The sequence below is a fragment of the Urocampus carinirostris genome, chromosome 15 (assembly GCF_059441175.1).
Source record: "Urocampus carinirostris isolate Australia breed hairy pipefish chromosome 15, RoL_Ucar_1.0, whole genome shotgun sequence".
NCBI lineage: Eukaryota > Metazoa > Chordata > Actinopteri > Syngnathiformes > Syngnathidae > Urocampus > Urocampus carinirostris.
In genome coordinates, this window is record NC_142363.1 from 35,596,674 (window position 1) to 35,614,459 (window position 17,786).

The 17,786-nt window shown below is 37.1% G+C and overlaps 1 protein-coding gene across 1 annotated transcript; it reads right to left on the minus strand.

The window, feature by feature from the left end:
* Positions 1-56: 56 nt before the first annotated feature.
* Positions 57-16,351, minus strand: LOC148352247 (pituitary tumor-transforming gene 1 protein-interacting protein-like). The gene is made up of 7 exons (XM_088354275.1): positions 16,132-16,351; positions 8,503-8,555; positions 3,532-3,640; positions 2,522-2,624; positions 2,212-2,277; positions 448-494; positions 57-364 (listed from the first exon to the last, which is right to left on the minus strand). The coding sequence occupies exons 1-7, from the start codon at positions 16,214-16,216 to the stop codon at positions 330-332; spliced, it is 498 nt and encodes a 165-aa protein (XP_088210401.1). The 5' UTR covers positions 16,217-16,351; the 3' UTR covers positions 57-329.
* Positions 16,352-17,786: the final 1,435 nt, after the last annotated feature.

The following is a 17,786-nucleotide window of genomic DNA, read 5'->3' on the forward strand; positions in this document are numbered from 1 at the left end:
ATTTCTGTAGTAGTATTTCTATATTATAGTATTATAGTAAATAAATCCATAAAATGTAAAATTTTCAGAATACGCAGTTTTTTATTTCAGTTCAGGATGTTAATCTTATAAAATTTTACACAGTCAGTTTTGTACTTTTATTTACTTCAGTAAAGAAAAACAATTAAGAAACGTTTTAAAAACAGACATGGCAAAAACGTGAAAATGATGATCAAAGTGCTCGTTTGCAGCCTCCAACATTCTTCTTCATTGGTGGACCGACGTCTACTGTACAATCGTTAAACGGCAGAATAAGATAACGAATACGGTTATTAAATTAAGTCTTCTCGTCAGAAACGGGAATAGGGATTCGGTCCACTGAGGCCTGGTGGGAAATACACAAAAATTGCATTGTGGTTTTTATTCGTTTCAATAAAAATGATCAATCGAGCTGGCGAGAGGCCTCACCATATTTCTTGCGTATATCGTCGTGTCTTTGTTTCATTTCGGCCCGCCTGCAAAGACAAAAATGATGACGAACGTGACCACAAACAAGTTATAGTCCTTTTTTTCCTTCTCTATTCAACACACCGTTTTCTATTCGAGGTTTTCATGCGAGGCATAGGGTTTTGGATGTTTTTGATGACTATTTCTGGCTTGGATATAAAATTACTCGCCATTTTAACCGGGAGAGCAATACCGTTTTCTACCACAGTCAGCAGGAGCACTGTAGTTATTTTTACCAACATAATTTTTCGGGGTCTAAAAAATAATTTATTTTCTTCTTCAATAAAAATGGAATTTAGAGAAAAAAAAAACACAAAAACGAAAAATACATAAGTGAAGAGAAAAATAATCTCATCTCATCAGCTGCACCGCTTATCCTCAGTAGGGTCGCGGGGATGCTGGAGCCCATCCCAGCAATCATCGGGCAGTGGGCAGGGGACACCCTGGACTGGTTGCCAGCCAATCGCAGGGCGAGAAAAATAATCAGTTTTTCTAAATATTTGATACTATTGTTTATTTCAGTTTCCGTTTTTAAAACAGAAAAACAAATGATCTCCAAATAACCTTTTTGGTCACGAACAAATACCCCATTAAAAAGCTGAAAATGTTTTCTATGAAATAATAATAAACATTTTTTAAAAACTATTAAAATAAAAACCTAACAGAAAACTTACTTTTTAAAAAATTTTTATTTACATTTTTTGTATGTCTTTCTATTCTGTAAAAACAATTCTGTATCTATTTTCAAATAATCTCTCAAGTTAAAAAAAAAAAATCCCCAAAAAACTGAACATTTTAAACAAAGCAATAATAAAAAATATCGTGAACAACAAAAACTAGTAAAACAAAATTATCTAAATAGAACTGGAATAAAAATATTTTGCAAAACTGGGGGGGAAATGATATTTATTAAAGCTGAACCCCAAAAAATAAAAAAAGCCTACAAAAATATTTGTCCCCCCCAAAAAGAAATAGTAGATAGCTGGTTTGAAGCTTTTTGTTGAATTCGGTCTTAAAATACTTCACTTTTAAGAGCCTTAAGTTGTTTCTAGATCCCTGTACTACACTGTACAATATGAATAAACACAAAACTACCGTTAGTAAAACTATATTGAATTTTTTTTAATATAGTCTTGAATCAATTTACAGGGATCAGAATGGAGATTTTCATTTTCAGCTGAAATAGCCAGGGTCCAGGAATAAAGCCCCCCCCCAAGCTCCTGGGTTTTAGGCAATTTACTTGTCCAAAACCATGCTTATATTTATCATTTAAGTAACATTTTTAGAAGATTAAAATAATTTGCCCACATAACTGATTTTTTTTGTAAATACTGCAAGATAAGTTCAAATGCAGTTCAGTCCCTGCAGCTTGAGCAACAATGCGGCCAATTTTTCTAACGGCCGCCAGGATGCGCCAGAGCAATAAAGGAAAGAGTGAGACAGTCGGATTTTGAATTTGTTTGCTACGCAAGAGAAAAAGTGAAAAAGTCGGAATGCCTTTGGGGTTCAAAAACAGCGGAAATCCGCGGATCCGCGGAAAATTCTGATCCCTGAATTTATCATGATTTTCAATTTTTTGCAATACAAGGCAACCAGTTGCGGGTGTCCCCTGCCGAAGATAGCTGGGATAGGCTCCAGCACCCCCGTGACCCTACTGAGGATAAGCCGTGCAGATAATGGATGGATGCAATACAAAGCCCAAAATATAAAAAATGCCAATCTCACCTCTCCTCTTGCTTTCCTCTGGTTTTGTTCATCTGCCTGTCCATCTTGGCCATAAATCTTGAAGATCTGGTGCACGGAAAAATCACAATGGCGTCAACGTTGCGCAAACGGAAATAATAATTATTCCAATAAGAAAAATAGAAGTTTGTTTGTTGATCAGGGCTCAACACAACAACAAATATTTAACAAAAGAAAAACAAAAGAACTGCTGGAGCCCAAAGGGATTAGGCTGAAGCTGAAGAAGTCTGGTTATTCCTTTCCGATGTAAATTTCTCTTTGCAGAGGATAAAGATCCATGTGGGGAACTCACCCGGCATTTTCACACTTGCAGCAGCAGAACATGCAGATGATGAGGGCGAGGATGATGACGCCTCCCAGCACGGCCAGAGTAATGATTAAGTGTTGGAAGTTCACTGAGCACATTGAAATAACATTGGAAAAGGAAGCAGGCAGTTAAGCTCACTGAGAACGATTGCTGGTATTTTTGGGGAATTTTTAAATTGTTGTCATTTTTACTCATTTTATGTGTTCAAGTATGAATTCTAAAAGAAACATTTGTTCAACAACTAAATGATGAATTCGAGGTCATTTAAAAAAATGAGAGTAAAATGGGGCGATGAGAAATAATCAAAGGAATATACGATAAAATAAAAAATGATCACAGATCAGGAAATAAAAGAAAGTGTTGGGAAAATAGAAAAAAAATTAAAAGGGGTGATGATGAGAAGGGGTCACAGGAAAATTTTCTTAATAAAAGAATGACAAATAAAGCTTTGGTAAGAAAATCAAATCAATTAAAAACCAAAAGAAAATATTTCAAATCCACAAAGGGAAAAATGCGATGAGAAATGAGAGAAAAAAATAAAATTCATATACAAAAAAAAAGCTTTGTTATGACAAAAAATACACAAAAATAGATAAAATTAAAAAGATATATAAATATAAATAAAATGAATCTTAATAATTGAAAAAAAAAACAGAAAAACAGGACGCTTATAATGAGAAATGAACAGAGATTTTTTGAATGGATAAAAGCCGTGCAATGAAAAAAAAAACTGATAATGAAAAAAGATCAAAAATGAAATATGGAAAAAAAAAATCACATAAATAACATTTAAATAGACATTTCCAGCAGTATCCTAATGTTAAAAATAAAATAAAATTAGAGATATAGAATACAAAAATATCCAACATAACATACAAATAGCAAAGCTTGGTCATAAAATAAAAAATGAAAACAAGAATACAATCCCAGAAGAAAGAGGAAAAAAGTTGTGCATGGTCAATTTATTGAGGCATGAAGGAATTGCAGGTTCTTACTCCAACAGAGTCCCCAGCGAGCGTCATTGAGGGGACAGAGCGAATGAGGCGGCAGGATGGTCCTGACCGGGTACGTCACGCAGGCCTTGGTCGTGATGCACCACAAACACTAACAACCAAAAAACAAAAACAAAATCATCCTTAAAACCTGACCTGCGACTTCTCCGGAATTCAAAAGAATGACGACAGAAAAAGGAAAGGGGGAAGGGTGCGAGAGAACAGGATCGCTTCACGGTCAAACCGGTCCGCCGGGTTCCTTTTTGGCCTCTTTCCTCAAAAGACGGCGAGTCACAAAAGCTAGCTTACGGTCCTTCACGTTGGCCTCCTTTTCATCAATATGGCATCAAAAGCTAGCTTCCCTTTTGTCATAAACGTCTATACCTGGGGTGTCAAAGTCATTTGAACTCGGGGGCCACACGATAGAACAAAAATTCTGTCGGGGGGCGGACTAATAGATCAAAGAGAAAGAAAAAGAGAGATAAAGAAATAAGAGAAAGAGAAAGAGGAAAAGGTGAGAGGGCCGGACAAAGAAAGAAAAAGAGAGAGAGTGTGAGAATGATAAAAAGTCGTGAGAGCGGGGGAAAAGAAAGGGAGAGGAACAAAAATATCCAAAGAGAAAAGAAAGCGCAAAGGGTATGAAGAGAGAAAAGGAAAAAAGGAAGTTAGAGCAAAAGAGAGACAAAAGAGGTGAGAGAAAGAGAGAGACAGAGAGAGACAAAAGGGGTGAGAGAGAGAGAGAGACAGAGAGAGACAAAAGGGGTAAGAGAGAGAGACAGACAGAGAGAGACAAAAAGGGTGTAAGAGAGACAGGGAGAGACAAAAGGGGTAAGAGAGAGAGAGAGACAGAGAGAGACAAAAGGGGTAAGAGAGAGAGACAGAGAGAGAGAGACAAAAGGGGTGAGAGAGAGAAACAACGAAAGTGAGAAATAATGACAGAGAGAAATAATGAGAGAGAGAGACAGAGAGAGACAAAAGGGATGAGAGAGAGAAATAATGAAAGTGAGAAATAATGAGAGAGAGAGAAATAATGAAAGTGAGAAATAATGAAAGTGAGAAATAATGAGAGAGAAAGAGAGCACGCAAGAGAGAGGGATAGAGAGCAAGAAAAAAAGAGAGAGCGTGAGAGAGCGAGGGATAGAGAGCAAGAAAAAAAAAGAGAGAGAGAGAGATAAAGAAAGAGAAAAAGAGAGATAGCAAGAGCGAGAGCGAGAGAGGGCGAGAGATAAATAAATACAAGTACAGTGTCTTTGTTCGAGACACCTTTCTTTGGCAACATCAAGTTGACATAATTCAACCTGCAGCTTGTTTTTCCCTTGCGCTTCTCTGAGTGTTGTTTTGTAGGCCGGATTCAATCCCTTAGCGGGCCTGATCTGGCCCCCGCGCCGCCTGTTTGACACCTGTGGTATATACGAATAACTAGAACTTGACTTTCCCCAAAACACAGCCACAAAAAGTACGGCATCAAAGCTAGCTTACCGTCTTTCTCATTGGCTTCTTCCCCGACCAAAATAAGACAAAAAAATAACATAGCATCAAAAGCTAGATGTAGATTACGATGAGTTTCCCCAAAAGTACATTTCCAATAGCGAACTTACAGACTTTATTAGCCTCTTTCCCGAACATATGGCGTCATAAGCTAGCTTACGCGCTTCTTTTTGCCTCTCTCCCCCCAAAACATGTCAAAAAGCTAGCTTGCCATATTTCTCAAGAATACGGCATCAAAAGTTAGCTCACGGTCCTTCTCGTTGGCCTCTTTCTCAAAAATATGGCGTCAAAAGCTAGCTTACCATCTTCCCCAAAAAGTTCGGCAACAAACGTAAGCTTACAGTCTTTCTTATTGGCCTCCTTCCTGAAAATATGGTGTCCAAAGCTAGCTTACCTTCTTTCTAGTTGGTCTTGTTCCCCAGAAGCTAGCTTAACATATTTCTTGTTGGCCTCTTTCCCAAAAATATGGCGGAAAATAGTTTGGTGGTGAGAGCTAGCTTACAGACTTTCTTGAAAATACAGCAGAAAAAAAAAGAAAATGATGTCAAAAGCTCATTTACAGTCTTTATTGTTGGAATCTTTCTCGAAAATACAGAAAGAAAAGTAAAGTGTAAAAACCTAGCCTACAGTCTGTCTCCTTTATCAAAAATATAGTGACAAAAGCTAGCTTACCGATTTTCTAGAAAACACAGCAAAAAAGGGAACAAAGTCAAAATCTAGCTTATAGTCTTTGTAGTTGGTCTCTCCCCCCAAAAAACATAGCCACAGAAGTAAGCTTAACGTCTTTCTCGTTGACCTCTTTCCCCAAAACACGACGACCAAAAGTACGGCACCAAAGCTAGCTTAATCGTGTATTTTTCATTAGCCGCAAGAAAGCAAGCTAACCTTCTTTCTCGGTGGCCTCTTTCTCAAAAATACAGCGACATGAGCTAGCTCATCGTCTCTACCGTAAATTTTAAAACAAAAGTAGGGTTTCAAGGCTAGCTTAACTCATTTCTCATTAGCTGCAAGAAAGCGAGCTAACCTTCTTTCTCATAAATTCAGCGACAAAAGCTAGCTCATCGTCTCTACCGTAAATTTTAAAACAAAATGTATGTAGGGTTTCAAGGCTAGCTTAACGTCTTTCTCATTAGCCGCAAGAAAGCGAGCTAACCTTCTTTCTCGTTGGTATCTTTCTCAAAATTACAGCGACAAAAGCGTGCTAATCGACCCCTTTCAGTTTGCCTACAGGACAAACCGCTCCACCAGGGATGCCATCTCCTCTGCGCTTCACCTGAGCCTGACACATCTAGAGGAGAAGAACACCCATGTGCGGATGCTGTTCCTGGACTTCAGTTCAGCATTCAACACCATCATCCCACAACATCTGGTAGACAAGATGGGACTCCTGGGTTTCAACACCCCCCTGCGGAACTGGCTGCTGGACTTCCTCTGTGACAGACCCCAATCAGTGCGGATAGGTCAGAACAGTTCAGATGTCATCTACCTCAGCACGGGCTCCCCCCAAGGCTGCGTCCTAAGCCCCTTGCTGTTCACCCTGATGACACACGACTGCGTCCCTAGGTCCGCCACAAACCACATCGTGAAGTATGCTGACGACACAACAGTGGTGGGCCTCATCAGGGATGACAACGACCTGGCCTACAGAGAGGAGGTGGAGCAGTTGGTGGGCTGGTGCAGGGACAACAGCCTGGTCCTGAATGTCGACAAAACTAAAGAGATCATTGTCGACTTTAGGAAAAACCAGCCCAACCATGCCCCACTTTGCATCAACAACAAGGCTGTGGAGGTTGTCAGCAGTATCAAGTTCCTAGGGGTGCACATTACAAACAAACTCACCTGGTCCGTAAACACTGCATCACTGGTTAAGAGGGCACAGCAGCGCCTGTACTTCCTGCGGAGGATGAGGAGAGCCCACCTGCCCCCACCCTCCCTCATTACATTCTACAGGGGCACCATAGAGAGTATCCTGACCAGCTGTATCTCTGTGTGGTGTGGAGGCTGCAGCGCTACCGACTGGGGTAGTGTGAGGAGGGTAACGAGGACAGCAGAGAAAATAATCGGGACTACACTTCCCTCCATTCAGGACATTGGCCAGAAGCACTGCCTATCCCATGCAAAAAACATTACCGGGGACCCCTCTCACCCCCATCATGGACTGTTCACTCTGCTAGCCTCTGGGAAGAGGTACTGCAGTGTGCGGTGCAGGACCACCAGGCTCCGCAATAGTCTAGTCCCCCTGGCCATTAGACTGTTAAATGGTCAATCTAACATATAGTTAGCTTAAATCTAAACGGCTGCTAATCTGACTTTTGCACTACTGGCAGTTTTTTTTATAGCTTGCCACTCCTTGCACATTGCTCTCTGCACTATTGTAATTACAGCGTTATTGTTACAGTGTTAATGTTACTGTGTACCTGACTTGTTAACCTGACTGCCCATATTGCACATCTGGTTAGCTACTCTTCTTGCACTATCGGCACTATGGTAAAATACTACACGTAGCCAAAATACAATACAACATTATTTATATCTGTACATTCAAGGAAACTGTGGGGGTCAGATGCATCGACATTTCGTTCTGTATACACGTGTACTAGAATGACAATAAAGTAGATCTGAATCTGAATCTGAATCTAATCGTCTCTACCGTAAATTTTAAAACAATATATAAGTAGGGTTTCAAGGCTAGCTTAACATCTTTCTCATTAGCCACAAGAAAGCGAGCTAACCTTCTTTCTCGTTGGCTTCTTTCTAAAAAATACAGCGACAAAGACGAGCTAATCGTCTGTACCGTAAATTTTAAGACAAAACAAAAGTAGGGTTTCAAGGCTAGCTTAACGTCTTTCTCATTAGTCGCAAGGAAGCAAGCTAAACTTTCTCAATGGCCTCCTTCTCAAAAATACAACGACAAAAGCGAGCTCATCGTCTTTACCGTAAAATTTAAAACAAAATGTAAGTAGGGTTTCAGGGCTAGCTTAACGTTTTTCTCATTAGCCGCAAGAAAGAGAGCTAACCTTCTTTCCCCTTAGTATCTTTCTCAAAAATACAGCGAAAAAAGCTAGCTCATCGTCTTTACTGTAAATTGTAAACAAAATATAAGTAGGGTTTCAAGGCTAGCTTATGGTCTTTTCTAAAAATACAGCTATCAGTGTGGCCTCAAAATTTCGCTAACAGTCTTTCTCATGGCGTTTATCGGTAAATACAACACAAAACTGGTTTTAAGTCTTTTTTATTAACCTCTCTATCAAAAAATATGGTGGCATAATATAGTTTCATTATTTTCTTTGGCCTTTTTTCCCAAAACCGCATCAAAAGTATGGCATCAAAAGCGTGGCATCAAAAGCTAGCTTACCACCTTTCTCATCTCATTCCCCCAAAATAAAGCGAAACAGCTAGCTCACTGTCCTTCTCAATGGCCTCTTTCTAAAAACGATGGCGTCAAAATCAAGCTGACATCTTTCCCAAAAATTGAAGCCGTCTTACCGTGACGTTGCTCAGGCATTGCTCGCAGCTGGTCCCGTTCATCGATTCGCAAACTGGCTCAAAAAAAAATTTAAAAAATGGTGTTGACATTTTGCATTCGGACACAAAAGTAACAGACATGGGGAAATATTCCAATGATTCTCCATTTTGTCCGTCACGCACCCCCTCGGAAGAAGAAATCCTCTCAAGACCGATCCCTCTTTCATGTGATCAACAAAGATTGTCCGATTTCGATGGTATCACGTCACCTCCATCCATACCAAATCTACGCCTTACAGCAGGGGTGTCAAACTCATTTTAACTCTGGGGGGCCACACGATAGAACAAACATTCTCTTGGGGGGCCGGACTAGTAGATTAAAGAGAAAGAAAAAGAGAGATAAAGAAATAAGAGAAGGAGGGATTGAAAATGAGAGAGGGTGGGACAAAGAAAGAAAAAGAGAGAGAGGGAGAGAGCGTGAGAAACAAAAGATAAAGTAGTGAGAGAGGGGGGAAAGAAAGGGAGAGGAAGAAAGAAATCCAAAGAGAAATAGAAAGACAGAAGGAGAGAAAAGAGAAAAGAAAGCGCGAAGGGTAGGAAGAGAGAAAGAGAAAAAGAGAGAAAAGGAAAAAAGGAAGTTAGAGCAACAGAGAAAAAGAGAGACACAGAGAATGAAAGAGACAGAGACAGAGTGGGAGAAAAGGGGTGCAAAAGAGAGAGAGAGAGAGAGAAAGAGAGAGAGAGAGAAATACATACAAGTACAGTGTCTTTGTGAGAGGCACCTGGCTTTGGCAACGTCAAGTTCACATATTTCAACCTGCAGCTTGTTTTTCTCTTGCGCTTCTCTGAGTGTTGTCTTGCGAGCCGGATTCAATCCCTTAGCAGGCCTGATCCGGCCCGCGGGCCGCCGGTTTGACACCTGTGCCTTACAGCATGTTTCCGATCCAGAAAAACTCAAGTGTCTTATCAACGTGATTGGGTCATAAATGTTAGAGAAATACCTCATTTATTATTGTCAACATAGCAAGCACAACGCTATTTGCTCGTCTCCCTCCAAGGTGGCAGTGAAGTGCTACGGGAGAATTTTGTTTGTCACTTTACCCCGTCTCTCTTTGCATCAGGGTTAAGTATTTTTAATGAGTTTACTTGAGGGTCTACTACTCTTTGTGCCCACACTTAATACTCTCTGTGGAGCCTAAATATAAACAAAACATTTAGCCACTGAGAACTCCACTGCCCCCTAGTGTAGTGAAGGTTCAATTGCACTTTGCTCGGGGAAAGTTAAAAAAAAAGTTTCCAGAAGTCAAATGCAACAGCGCCCCCTTGACGGAGCCTCTGTAGGGCGTGCCCCACAATAAGAATCACTGAAATATAAAAGACATAGGAAAAAAAAAAAGACTAGAAAAATAACTTATTGGATCTACTGTTGCTGTCATTTCAAAAAGACTATCTCTATTCCCCCCATTTTTGTTTTTTAATTTTGCACTTCATTCATTTGTAAACATTCCATTGAGAACCAATAAATTTCATTAACATTTTGCACTTGGACACATTAAAGTAACAATTAGGGTGTGTAAATATATATATTTTTATATATATATCGTTTAAAAAAAGATGCATCTCCTTTGTTTACTTTTTAAAAATTTTACTTTTTGAATGTAAACATTTAGAACAAATAAATTATGTTGACATTTTGCACTTGGACACCCAAAAAGTAACAATATGTATCTTCATTTTTTCTAGACATGGAATGAAAAACAATGCAAATATTTACTTTTTGTGTGACTGGTAAAGTGGAGTGACAGGGTGGATGCAGAAGAGGGGAGAAGTTGGCAGATTAAAAATCTAACTTGTTTTAAGACTTCCACTTGCAGGGATTGTCATGCTTTTGGAAGATATCCTTGCTTTAATTGCCTACCTGATTCCTAATGAGAATTCCAAACATCGCTACATTACGATAATGCAAGTGTAGTGGTTTCGTGTATTTCTTGGTCATCAAAAGCTTCATTTCCATGGTTATATTTTTGCTTCTCCCTTTAGCAAGTCTTGGGACCCATACTGAATAAATACAGTACAAGAAATACAATATTGTATCACTGACACACAGAGACTCTGAACTGAAATGAAGCAACAAAGGCATCATGGGAGGTATTTCAGCATTGTATATGACGTCGACCAATAGCAGATGTATCTTGCAGTCACACGTAGATATTAGACACGCAAGGCAATTTGTTGAGGATGTCATAAAGAGGAGAGAACGCCCTATAGAAGGGCCCGACAAATATCTGGAGGTAAAAATGTCATGAAGCAGGGTTGCTGTAAATTGCAACTTCCTACGACTGTCATGAAAAACTATTTTCTTAACTTTTTTTTCATACAGGAAGAAATATTAGCTGGGATGGAATATGATCTCTTGTATTGAAGACAATATTGTGATAGTCCATAAAACCATTAAAGAGAAATAAAGTTATTCACTGTCCCTTTAATCTAAAGTATAAAACAATAGTGAATTGAAGACTATCAGGATAAATAGGCAGAATATTAATAATAATGACAACATAGTGCTTGGAAAAACTGGCTCAAATTATAATATTACTAATGCAATGAAGAAGCATAGTGCATTGTAACCATGGTGCAATGAATAATAACTTTTACCAGTAGCAATTAAAAAAAAAGTATATATCTTCACAGTTCCATTTAGCAACAAAAAGGAGGAAAAAACAAATAGGAACAATAGCATAAAGAAAATAAAGCATCGCAGCAAAGAAAAATGGCTTGACTTAAATGGGGGTTTATCGTGCAATTGCACCTCCACTGCACTAGGGTGCAGTGGTGATCTCATTGAGTGTTATGTTTACATTTAGCCTCCAGGCAGTGCACAGACAGAGGTAAGGTGATAACATCATTATCGAGCAATCTATGTTTTGTCCCCACCAATATGATGTCGTCCCTTCGAAAAATTGCGCGAGAGGATTTCTTCTTCTGAGGCGGGACGTGGTGGGAAATAAATGAAGAATCACTGGGTGACATATAAGCCCATCCAACATGAAAAATTGTCTAATAGTCAAAAATGGTCCTTATGCTCATTTCTACTTTTCTACAAAGTCAAGTTATATCCATTTGTACAGCCCATTATCACAAGAAGTCTCAAAGGGCTGCACAGACCACAAACTAAATGCTGAGTCAGCTTTTTTGGGGCATTTTCACATCGAGGGTAACTTAACTTCCTGTAAAATATGGTGTCCATATTCAAAGTCATTCTGGTCTAGTCAAGTCAAATTTATTTGCATAGCCCTTAATCAGAATAACTAATTATTACATACAAAGTTATATTCCTATTCAGTTATATTCATGGCGTACCATTAAAAGAAGCGTTAAACATGTATTTTGCAGACAAAAAAAAAGGTATTTTGAACTGAATCATGGAGTCTTTGACGTCTTTTCGAGCAGTTTTTGCAATCGGGACGTCTTTTGGGGCCATATTTTGGGCTAAATATGATTTAACCCACCTAAAATTGGGTTCTGAGTAGCCCCATCCAATCTGGATCAAACTAGATCCCCAAATAGACGATGTTCTGTTGACCTTGGTCCAAAAAAATGTAAATCTAGAGCATGGTCTCCAATGTGGCGCCCCCTAAGGACCGTTGAAGTGACCTGTTCTGAAAAAAGCTCACCAATGCTGGGTCATCATGATTTTTCAAGTTAAATCATTTTTCTGTTTTGTTAACAAAGTCGATTTGGCACTACTTTTAACAATTAGCCTGGCAATAACATAGTAACAACATAGTAATTACAGAAAAAGTTATTTTCGAAATTCAAATCAATAAATTCCATTTCATGGGTCTCATGGAGAAAAAAATATTCAATTAATAAAAATTATTTCAAGGAATTAATCAAGAGAATATAATGAGAATTGAAGGATTGTATATTTTATTTATTTGACTATAAGGGATTTTATATAATTATATACAAGTTACGTTTATATAATGCAATGAGGATTTTTCACAGAGGAGGCTTAAGTTCGATGACAGGTCGCGCCGTTCCAGGTGCGGAGTGTTTTGGCTGGGGAATTTTGATTACGGGGCGCTGACGAAGGACTTAGGCCTTGTTTTGATAAACGCTTGGCATTGTTTTGAGAAGCGTTTTGCTGATACGAGTTTTCCTTAGACGTGGCGGCGCCTTTCGGTGAGGAGGTGGTGAAGCTGGCAACTGACCCGCCCCATGGGAGGAGTACGCATGCCCCATGGGAGGGGCCTTCGTGACGCACCGGTCCAGACGAGGTGGACACTAGGTGGAGGCCACAAGGGGAGTTCCTGGCCCGCCCATGGGGGGTGGCCAATACGCCAGCTTGTGAAAAGAACTTCAGAAGAGATGGGAGATTGATCATGAGAGGGAAGCTCGACGAAGACTACTTCGACAATAATTTGGCTAATTCGATGGAATTCACTTAGTTAAATACCAATATTTCTTCCATTAAGAAAAGAGCATGCATTGTTGGGAGAACGAAGGTTATGTTTGGTTAATGGAGTCAGATAACTAATTCGAATAATTTGGTAAACGCTACATTTTTAATAGTTTTTTCCCCGAACAGAATCTATTAATGCATTAAACAAATGTAATTATTTTTATTTTTATTGATTTCTTTCACAGGAAATACAACAAAATCAATTGCCATGTATGGGTTTTACAAATGCAATGAGCAAAAAATGTGCAGTTTTTGTAGCTAGCTATCTGGCTACCTATTTTGCTTTGGTGTTTACTAAATATCTAAGTTAGCGTTCTTACATTTTTAGCATGCTATCGAGCTAACATTTGAACTTTTTTGCTACTGGAGTTATTAAAGCTAAATTGTGGCCTCTCTCTAGGCTGCTATCTCGCTTTGTTTTTAACGTTCTATCTGCCTAATTAGTTGGCTTTTGAGAATATAGCCTGTGTCATCTAACTTTTTTATTTTTTTTCAATCAAAATTAGCTGGTCTTCCAACATTTTGTAGCATGTCGTCAAGTCTGCTTTGGATTAGCTTCAATGTTTCTGAATTACGAAGGCTCTGAGAAACATCGTTTTACTTTTTTGTAAACTGTGTTAAAAAGTTCTTTTCTGGAAAAAAAAATCAAAAATTGTATTATGTGGGATCCACCTTCCTAGACAAACTGGAACATGAGTTCATTGATTTTATAATGAATTACCAAGTTGGCCAAAAATAAGCACATATTAATATATTAGAAGTAAAGTCAAAAATTAAATATTTTAACAAGGTGGAAATTAGAATAAGATGGGTTTTCTGGTGTGTTTTAAAGTAGCGGGTATATTGTGTAAAGTGAAATGAGCTAATAAAAGAAATCAGCAGAGATTTTTCTATGGTGTAGGGACTCCAATAATGCGAGAGGAAGGGTGTATTGGGGGACGAACATCTTTCAAAATTCCGTCTTTTTGAAAACCACATTGAATAGTCTGTGGTGTGAAATAGTCTGTGGTCTGTGCAGCCCTTTGAGACTCTGTGATTAAGGGGCCAAACAAATAAACAGAACTTGACTTGAGGTTTTTGAGTTTTCCCTTGCCCTGACGTAGGTTTTAGATCAGGGGATGGTGTCATAATAGTCTGTGGTTTGCAATAATAGGTTGTCTGTGCAGCCCTCTGAGACTCCTGGAGATTAAGGGCCAAACAAATAAATATAAACTTCACTTGAGGTTTTTGAGTTTTTCCTTGCCCTCATGTAGGTTTTAGATCAGGGGATGGTGTCATAATAGTCTGTAGTTTGCAATAGTCTTTGAACCGTGCAGCCTTTTGAGACTCCTTGTGATTAAGGGCCAAACAAATAAACATGACTTGACTACTTTTTTATTTAGCTAGCTTCCTTTTAGTTTTTTTTACCAGTTTATTTTTCTAGCTAAGGATCAAGCTACTTTTTTACTATTTAGCAAGCCTTCTAGCTAAATTGCTATTTTAGGAATGAATATTAAACCGGGTGCCCTTTGTGCTAATTAGTAACAAAAAATAGCTTTCAGTCTGAAAATAGTTGGAGATTTAGTAATTGGGTTTCATGAAGCGAATGAGCAAAACATGTGCAGGTTTATTTTTTAGCTAGCTATCTGGCTACTTTTTTAGCTTTGTAGCTAGCTATCTTCTTATATTTCTAGCTATTTAGCAAGCTATCTACTTCGCTTTTCTATATTTTTTTGCATGCTATCGAGCTAACATTTTATCTTTTTACTATTTTGGCTAGCTATCTAGCTACAAATAGTTTTTTACCTGAGAATGAACTTTACGTTACAATATTATCATTTATAGAATCATATTTGGCATTTGGATTCTATGTAAACCAAGTTACATTTAATTTTTCCATATTTGGCTTAAAATATTTCTCTTCCTCTCATGTTAAATTTTACTAGTTATTTTGTTGTTGTTGTGCTCTGTACAGCCCTTTATCACAAAAAGTCTCAAAGGGCTGTACAAATGAATATGACTTGACCCCTAATTAACTTCTACTTACCGAATAAATACATTTAGAAAATATGTTTTGGGTAGAACTTGGTTATTGTTTTTAAGTATGACGGTTGGGAAAGATCATGATCCAATTTCCATTGTCCTGAAAAATGTTGACGCCCTTCTAATCATTTAGACTGTGGTTTCATCACATGAATATTATTTCTTTTTACCACATGTGCTGTCCCTTCCGAAAGTTTCTTCATTTTCCTCATGTTGAGGTTTTTGAGTTTTTCCTTGCCCTCATGTTGGTTCCAGATCAGGGATGGTGTAATAATAGTCTGAAATAATAGTCTGTGCAATAACCTGTGCAGCTCTTTGAGACTCTTTGTGATTAACGGCTATACAAATAAAAATGACTTGACTTGACCAAGATCTCCCAAAAAAATGGTCGTTTCTTTATGATCCAAACTGTACCAAAGCTGGGAAGAGAATTTTTCAAAAGCAACTCTTCAAACACACTCAAAAACGTAGTCATATGTTACTTTCTACCACGGCCATGAAAATAAATGAGGCCCTTGGGATGTTTGTTAGATTTCTTTTGGGAAATTATCCATGGAGACAAAGTGTCAACTGAAGTGGAAATTTCTGAATATTTTTTGTTTGTTTTGTCTTTACTTAATACGATTCAATTCTTTGTCATTAGCATAGAATGCTAATACAAATTTAAGTTTAAAACAGGATACCACAAAATATGTATCGTTTTACTAACTGTCCTCTTCAAAAACACTTTACAAGTTAATGATAATAATATAATATACATATTATGTGATACATTAAATAAAAAAGGATGAAAAATATGGCGTGGGTTTAATATTCGACCAATTTTAACAGGCTGCCATTGTCTTAAATAATACTCGACATATTGTGAAATAAAATCTCCATAAAACTATTTTACGAATCGTCCATTAAATAACCTATTTAATTGAAAACATGATTCAATATTTAATACATTTTAAAAAAAAAAAAAAAGAAAGTAATGTAATGCATCACGTAAATGGAAAACATGGCGTGACGTCATTGGAAAAGTTCAAGATTTTTATAAAGACAATACGAATAAAAACAACAAATTCGTAGGTTGAGAACGTTCGTTTCGTCTCATAAATAACCTCAAACGACTTTATAATAAATTCACGAAGCGGATATTTCTCTTTTTCTTTACTTACCTACACCAGGTGAGGAACTTTGGGTCCAAACTTCCGTCGAGCAGAACAAAAGAAACAAAAGTGGGGCGAAACTCCTTAAATCCATCTTGTTTGGATGATAAAAATCCAACTTTCTTAACTAATTTCGATAGAGTTTAAGTGAAAAGTTTCAAGAGAGGTCGAGAAAGAAAAACAAGGAAAACCGGCTAAACGAAAAGTGGTCACCAGGTATTTATAGAGAGGAGGCGTGGCCACATAAATGGGCGTGGACTTTTAACCTTTTGATGTGGAAATAACAATTTTAACTATAAATACATTTAATTATATAACAATGTATATTTCTTAGGCGTGGTTAACTATTAGTATTACAATTGTAAATAAACTAAATATGTAATTATAAACATCTTTTGCATCAAAAAGTAAGTAAAAAAGTGGTTGTAATTTTATTTTGAAAGCTACCAAGCGGAACAAGGTACATCATAGTTTTAAAACGCTATCATTAAAAACATAATTGGATAAGAAAATCCTATATTCTCAAGGCCTTAAATAAAAAATATGATTATTATCAATAAATGTAGATGTTTAATTAAAACTAAGTGTTGAAGAGAAAAGTGATTGTAATTTTATTTTGAAACCTGCCGAGCAGGAACAAGAAAAACTCGGGTACAAAGAGGGCGTGGCCACCTTTATTTGAGAAAATAATAAGCTCATAAATTTGGTTAATAAAACATTTTTTTGTGAGTTTTAGATGAAAAAAACATAATTTTTTTCAATTAAATATAAATATATAATAAAAAACCCGCCAAGCAAAACTAGTCAAGAGGAAATATTCGAGTAGTAGTAATACTTAGTAGGCGTGACCACCAAAATGGGCGTGGTCTAAGGAAATAATAGGCACAACACCCAATCAATAAAAATACTATTATTGGATAATAAAATCATATATTATGCAGGCTGTAAAATGAGAATATCTATGATCATCAAACACAAATACTCAATTAAAAGAGTAAAAATATTTTGTGCTCACAATTATTTTTTTTTAAAAAGTAGTCAAGTTTTTATTTTGAAAAATCAGGTACTTGGCCACATAAATGGGCGTGGTTTCTTTGCAATGAGGATATTATAATATTTTCAACACACTATCGATTAATATATGTGGATTATATATACTATATTTTTGAAGTTGTGGATAAAAATGGATAATATATTCAACACTCCATAAAATGTTTTTAAATATTCAAGTACTATAAGGGCGCGGCCATGAAATGAGCGCGGTATCTTAGTTCCAGTGAGAAAATAACAATTTAAACGCTACTAAAATATATTTGGATAATAAAATCATACATTTTGTTAATATGATTTTTTATGATTAAATATAAATATTTGAATAAAAACCTAAAATATTTAAAAATTCAGAATGGAATAAATAAAGTGAAAAAATGTATTCAAAAAAACAGAAAATTTCCGTCAATATTAGTATTGTTTAAGATTTTTGTAATTATTTTTTTGTCAATATTTTGAACCAATTAACAAAGTACAAAAAAAAATTCTAAAATGAGGGGGCGTGGTCACGAAAATGGGCGTGGTCTCTTTGCGATGTGAAAATAATATTTTCAAAGCCCTATTAACTCAAAGTATAATTCAATGATAAAATTAAGTATTTTGAGATTAATGAG